This window comes from Acipenser ruthenus, chromosome 47, assembly GCF_902713425.1.
Source record: "Acipenser ruthenus chromosome 47, fAciRut3.2 maternal haplotype, whole genome shotgun sequence".
Lineage (NCBI taxonomy): Eukaryota > Metazoa > Chordata > Actinopteri > Acipenseriformes > Acipenseridae > Acipenser > Acipenser ruthenus.
This window is the reverse complement of record NC_081235.1, coordinates 8,909,166-8,915,292: the sequence shown is the minus strand read 5'-3', so window position 1 is coordinate 8,915,292 and position 6,127 is coordinate 8,909,166. Positions and strand designations below refer to the sequence as shown.

The 6,127-nt window shown below is 54.5% G+C and overlaps 1 protein-coding gene across 2 annotated transcripts; it reads left to right on the top strand.

The window, feature by feature from the left end:
• LOC131721062 (BTB/POZ domain-containing protein 2-like) lies at positions 1 to 6,116 on the top strand. Of its 2 annotated transcripts, none has more exons than XM_059014179.1 (9): positions 1 to 502; positions 1,457 to 1,576; positions 2,061 to 2,217; positions 2,298 to 2,403; positions 2,510 to 2,716; positions 3,611 to 3,803; positions 4,267 to 4,354; positions 4,448 to 4,594; positions 4,813 to 6,116. In XM_059014179.1, the coding sequence occupies exons 1-9, from the start codon at positions 9 to 11 to the stop codon at positions 4,972 to 4,974; spliced, it is 1,674 nt and encodes a 557-aa protein (XP_058870162.1). In that variant the 5' UTR covers positions 1 to 8; the 3' UTR covers positions 4,975 to 6,116. The 2 variants fall into 2 exon arrangements, with proteins under 2 accessions (XP_058870162.1, XP_058870163.1); XM_059014180.1 differs by having other exon boundaries at positions 3 to 502; positions 2,510 to 2,707.
• Positions 6,117 to 6,127: the final 11 nt, after the last annotated feature.

Genomic DNA, 6,127 nt, shown 5'->3' with positions numbered 1-6,127 from the left:
CCTCTCTCATGCGGCGCTGCTCTCTTCTCCAGCTCGCCTTGCTGCAATCTCCTAAATCCAAGATGGCTGCGGGAGGGAGCGGCGGCGGCGCTCCGTGTCTCAACGTGTCCATCCCAGGACCGCTCGGCAACGTCCTCCCGAGCAACAGCGCCCACGCCTCGGCTACCAGCAACGGGGGAGCCGCCCCGGCGGCGGCGGCGGCGGCGGCAGGGGGATCCGGGCGCGCCAGTAACTTTAACCCCCAGCTGGGCCCGGTCGGAGGCAGCGGCGGCGCAGTTGCGGCTAACCCGGTGACAGTGCCCTCCAGTCCCCCCCAGCAGCCGGCGGGGGCCGGGGTAGAGGCGGCCTCGGTGCTCGTTTACCGGGAGCCCGTGTATAACTGGCAGGCTACCAAAAGCACGGTGAAGGAGAGGTTCGCCTTCCTTTTCAACACCGAGGTGCTCAGCGACGTGCATTTTCTGGTGGGCAAGGGGATGGGAATGCAGAGGATACCCGCGCACAGGTAAGCAATCACCTGAGGGGGAGCGGAGGCAGCACCGGCCCGGCACACAGGGAGGGAGGGACCGAGGCCAGCTGCGCCTTTAACAACAACAACAACAACAACAATAATAATAATAATAATAATAATAATAATAATAATAATAATAATAATAGTACATATGCAGCAGACGGGGTTCGGTGGGCAGCGCGCTAGCTGACTGGGTCAGTATACGGATGCTTGTTAACGCATGGGCTGGTCCCGCTGTGTCGGTGTCTAATCACTGCATCTCTCATGTTTGCTTGCTAGCTGTGGCGTTGTGCCCTGCAGAGTGTCTGTCTGACAGTATTAATAATTTCATTAAAACTCAGAATCTATCTTTTTATATTTTAAGATTAGTTGATAAATACGAATGTGTAAATAATATTGAATACAGTCGGTGTACACTGGGTTTACTGAATCTGGGCATACCGGTAACATGAATTATTATTATTATTATTATTATTATTATTATTATTATTTTTGTTGTTGTTATTGTAGAGGGGGGCGGTTTATCAAATCAACAGCAGTAATTATTTTTGACGCTAAAGTAAAGGAAGCGTGTCTCTCAGTATTGACAATAGAGGAGGCGCTGCGGTTGCTGAACCATTTCTGGAATCCGACCGCCGCTGCTCTCTCTCTCCCTCCCTCCCTGTGACTGTGTACAATCCTGGGAGCGAAGTCAGTACAGTGTGTATATAGATAGATATATATATATATATATATATATATGTGTGTGTGTGTGTGTGTTTAGATCAGCCCCAGTATTCTCTATTGTATTGCATGCCGTTTTCAATGTGTTTGAGTTAGTCTACTGAGATGGCATTTTCTGTCTTAAGAACAACAAGGTGACAAGTTTGTGTTTTTTAAGCTCTGTGTAGGTAGCCCTGTGTTTGTGTACCCCTGTAACCCTGTGCCCGTGTCTCTGCCCTGTTCCAGGTTTGTGCTAGCGGTGGGCAGCGCTGTGTTCGATGCAATGTTCAACGGGGGAATGGCGACAACGTCCACTGAGATCGAGCTGCCAGACGTGGAGCCAGCGGCCTTCCTCGCCCTGCTCAAGTGAGACCCCCCTGCACCCCGACACACCGCACCCCTAACCCCTGCACCCCAACACACCGCACCCCTAACCCCTAACCTCTGCACCCCAACACACCGCACCCCTAACCCCTGCACCCCAACACCCTGCACCCCTAACCACTAACCCTTAACACACTGCTCCCCGTCCCCTAACCACTAATACTTACTGCACTTTAAACTAACTGTCCCCTGAACTTACTTGACCCTGCACCCCGAACTCGTCTTAAAACCAGGAATGGATCAAACGTCTGTGCAGTGGGAGTCTGATTTCCATCCCTGCGGAGGTGCAGCAGTGCAGCTTCCTGGCTGGGCTCTCTGGTTCTAGGTGTGTGTGTGTTCTCTCCCCGCTCGCAGGTTCCTGGCTGGGCTCCCTGGTTCTAGGTGTGTGTGTGTTCTCTCCCCGCTCGCAGGTTCCTGGCTGGGCTCCCTGGTTCTAGGTGTGTGTGTGTTCTCTCCCCGCTCGCAGGTTCCTGTACTCGGACGAGGTGCAGATCGGGCCGGAGACGGTGATGACCACGCTGTACACGGCTAAGAAGTACGCAGTGCCGGCGCTGGAGGCCCACTGCGTGGAGTTCCTGAAGAAGAACCTGAGAGCGGACAACGCCTTCATGCTGCTCACACAGGTGAGGGGGGAGGAGTGAGAGGGAGGGCTGTGTTGTGTGTGTGTGTCTCACTGTGTTGTGTGTTGTGTCTCTTGCTCCAGGCCCGGTTGTTCGACGAGCCCCAGCTGGCCAGCCTCTGCCTGGAGAACATCGACAAGAACACGTCTGACGCCATCAACGCAGAGGGCTTCACAGACATCGACCTGGGTGAGAGCTCAGCCAGCCCCTCCTCTCACACCGCTGAGCCGCCCTGCTGTCGTCCTCGGGGCACGCTGCTTCTCAAAGTAAGCTCTTTCCTGCCCCTCTCTCTCAGACACGCTGATGGCGGTGCTGGAGCGGGACACGCTGGGTATTCGGGAGGTCCGTCTCTTCACGGCGGTGAGTCGCTGGTCGGACGCAGAGTCCCAGAGGCAGCAGCTGCAGCCGAGCCCCGAGAACAAGCGTCGTGTCCTGGGCAAGGCGCTGCCCCTCATCCGCTTCCCGCTCATGACCATCGAGGAGTTCGCCGCAGGTGCGGAGCGTGAGTGTTGAGTGCGGGGCTTGCGCTGAGGGGGGGCGTGCGCTGAGGGAGGGCGTGCGCTGAGTGTTGAGTGCGGGGCGTGCGCTGAGGGGGGGCGTGCGCTGAGTGTTGAGTGCGGGGCGTGCGCTGAGGGGGGGTGTGTGCTGAGTGTTGAGTGCGGGGCTTGCGTTGAGTGTGGGGTTGTGTTTAAGTCCACTCTTCAGTTTAGTTTCCAATACTACTGCTACTGCTAACAGGGATGGAAATAAGACTCCCATTGCATAGCAGTTTGATCCATTCCTGGTTTTACTGTCAAATAAGACACCTGAGCTTGATGTCTGTCCGCTGTGGCTAATTCAGCAGCAGCAGCAGCAGCAGTGAACTAATGTGAAGCAGTGTGGACTTCACGCGCTGCAGTGCCTGTGTGTTCACAGTGCCCCCCTCAGGCCTGGCTCAGTCGGGTATTCTCACGGACAGGGAGGTGGTCAGTCTCTAATGTGAAGCAGTGTGGACTTCACGCGCTGCAGTGCCTGTGTGTTCACAGTGCCCCCCTCAGGCCTGGCTCAGTCGGGTATTCTCACGGACAGGGAGGTGGTCAGTCTCTAATGTGAAGCAGTGTGGACTTCACGCGCTGCAGTGCCTGTGTGTTCACAGTGCCTGTGTGTTCACAGTGCCCCCCCCAGGCCTGGCTCAGTCGGGTATTCTCACGGACAGGGAGGTGGTCAGTCTCTAATGTGAAGCAGTGTGGACTTCACGCGCTGCAGTGCCTGTGTGTTCACAGTGCCCCCCTCAGGCCTGGCTCAGTTGGGTATTCTCACGGACAGGGAGGTGGTCAGTCTCTAATGTGAAGCAGTGTGGACTTCACGCGCTGCAGTGCCTGTGTGTTCACAGTGCCCCCCCTCCCACCCCCCCCAGGCCCGGCTCAGTCGGGTATTCTCACGGACAGGGAGGTGGTCAGTCTCTTCCTGCACTTCACGGTGAATCCGAAGCCACGCGTGGAGTTCATCGACCGGCCGCGGTGCTGCCTGCGGGGGAAGGAGTGCAACATCAACCGCTTCCAGCAGGTGGAGAGTCGCTGGGGGTACAGCGGGACGAGCGACCGCATCCGGTAACTCACTGAGCCACTGACGCACTGCACTGCACTGCACCATACACACTGCACTGAGCACACTGCACTGCACCATACGCACTGCACTGACACACTGCACTGAGCACACTGCACTGCACCATACACACTGAGCACACTGCACTGCACCATACACACTGTGCACACTGCACCATACACACTGAGCACACTGCACTGCACCATACGCACTGCACTGACACACTGCACTGCACCATACACACTGTACACACTGCACTGCACCATACACGCTTACACACTGCACTGCACCATACACACTGCACTGAGCACACTGCACTGCACCATACGCACTGCACTGACACACTGCACTGAGCACACTGCACTGCACCATACACACTGTGCACACTGCACTGCACCATACACACTGACACACTGCACTGCACACACTGGACACACTCACTCATGTTAACCCTTTCTCTCCCGGCAGGTTCTCGGTGAATCGCAGGATATTCGTGGTCGGGTTCGGCCTGTATGGCTCGATCCACGGGCCCACTGACTACCAGGTCAATATCCAGGTAAGGGGAGTGAACCGTGTCCGTGTTAGTGACGTGTGGGGCGGGAGAGCCGGTCTGCACTGATCCCTGTTGTGATTCTCCTCGTGGTTCCAGATCATCCACACGGACAGTAACACGGCTCTGGGTCAGAACGACACGGGCTTCAGCTGCGACGGCACGGCCAGCACCTTCCGCGTGATGTTCAAGGAGCCGGTCGAGATCCTGCCCAACGTCAACTACACTGCCTGCGCCACGCTCAAGGTACCAGCACCAGGGGGGGCTAGAGAGACGGGGGGAACTACACAGGGAGGAAGGGAGCTAAAGCAGGCAAGGGACTAAACTACACCGATGTCTTAGTGGCTCCGATAGCTCTGTGTGGTTCTGCCCCAGGGCCCAGGCTCTGGTTCTGATGCTCTGCGTGGTTCTGATAGGTGTGTTTGCTCCAGTGTGGTTCTGACATGTCTGTGGTTCTGTCGCAGGGCCCGGACTCTCACTACGGTACGAAGGGACTGCGGAAGGTGATCCACGAGGCCTCCACCACCGGAACCAAGACCTGCTTCACATTCTGCTACGCGGCCGGGAACAACAACGGAACCTCGGTAGAGGATGGGCAGATCCCCGAGCTCATCTTCTACACATAGACACGGAGAGACTGGGAGGAGGAGAGGGGCTGGGAGGAGAGAGACTGAGAGGGGCTGGGAGGAGTGAGACAGAGGGGCTGGGAGGAGAGAGGAGAGAGACTGAGAGGGGCTGGGAGGAGAGAGACTGAGAGGGGCTGAGATACCAGAGCTCATCTTCTACACATAGACACGGAGAGACTGAGAGGAGTACAGAAATGGTCCGGTGCAGTCTTGCTGTTCCTCATCACTAACATTATATAACAAAACAAAAAGCCCACGGCTCCCTAAGCAGCGTTCTCTCCGGAGCTCGGCTTGTACATTCCCACGTTCACACAAAGCTTCCCATTGCTGCTCTGGTGCATCTCTGTCAGTTTCAAAAGAAAACTGAGTTATAAAACGGAGGAAACCTGGACGCTGTGCTGTGTTTGTCTCGGGAATGGGGGGGTGAAGAATCATTCGCACTTCATTCAAGTGATTAAAACAACAGGAAGCTTCCTCCACTGAACTGTGTTTGGCTTGTGCACGGCTTTGCCTGCTTGCTGTCCTAGTCATGGTGAAAATGCACTTTCATCACGTGACTCGGAGGAGACACAGCGATTGCTTTGGTGCTGTTTGTTTTGAGATATTCACTTATCACTGTGTGCTCCGTGCGTCATTAAGAAAGTGTACGGTAGCTCATTAATGAGCCTCTGTAAATGTGAAACAAACACAGCAGTTAGCTTTCAGTGAAATACCAGCAGAGTGAACCTGGAACAGCTCAAACGGTTCTGTCCTGGGAGGGGAGTCCAGGTCTGTGTTGGTAACATCTCCTCAATGATTGAGTGGAACTGGTACAGGTGCACCCCTGTAGGGGCGAGGTGGTGGAACCCCAGAGATTAGGGAGTTAATATGAAGAAGCAAAGAAATGAATCTGCAACTTCACTGTGGACCATATTCCACTTTGGTGGAATAAAAAAATGACTGGTAATGTAAACCAAACTGTAAGATAAAAACTATTGAAATCACACAGCCACCAAAAGTACTAAAGACTATCTTGAACGAATGTAAAAATAAATAACTAATAATTAATATGATCAATGTGTTCAAGTGAACGTAGCGTCTGTATTTTGCATCTGCTTTGTGAGTTTAAGATCTGTACATATACATTAAAAATATAAACTATAGATGTTGCCTG

What these genes read in the sequence shown, in the direction of transcription:
- LOC131721062 (XM_059014179.1), top strand. Translation starts at nt 9, where the DNA reads ATGCGGCGCTGCTCTCTTCTCCAGCTCGCCTTGCTGCAATCTCCTAAA. An exon ending in ACTACCAGGTCAATATCCAG is followed by an intron (nt 4,355 to 4,447) that starts GTAAGGGGAGTG and finishes TCGTGGTTCCAG; the next exon opens with ATCATCCACACGGACAGTAA. An exon ending in CTGCCTGCGCCACGCTCAAG is followed by an intron (nt 4,595 to 4,812) that starts GTACCAGCACCA and finishes GTTCTGTCGCAG; the next exon opens with GGCCCGGACTCTCACTACGG.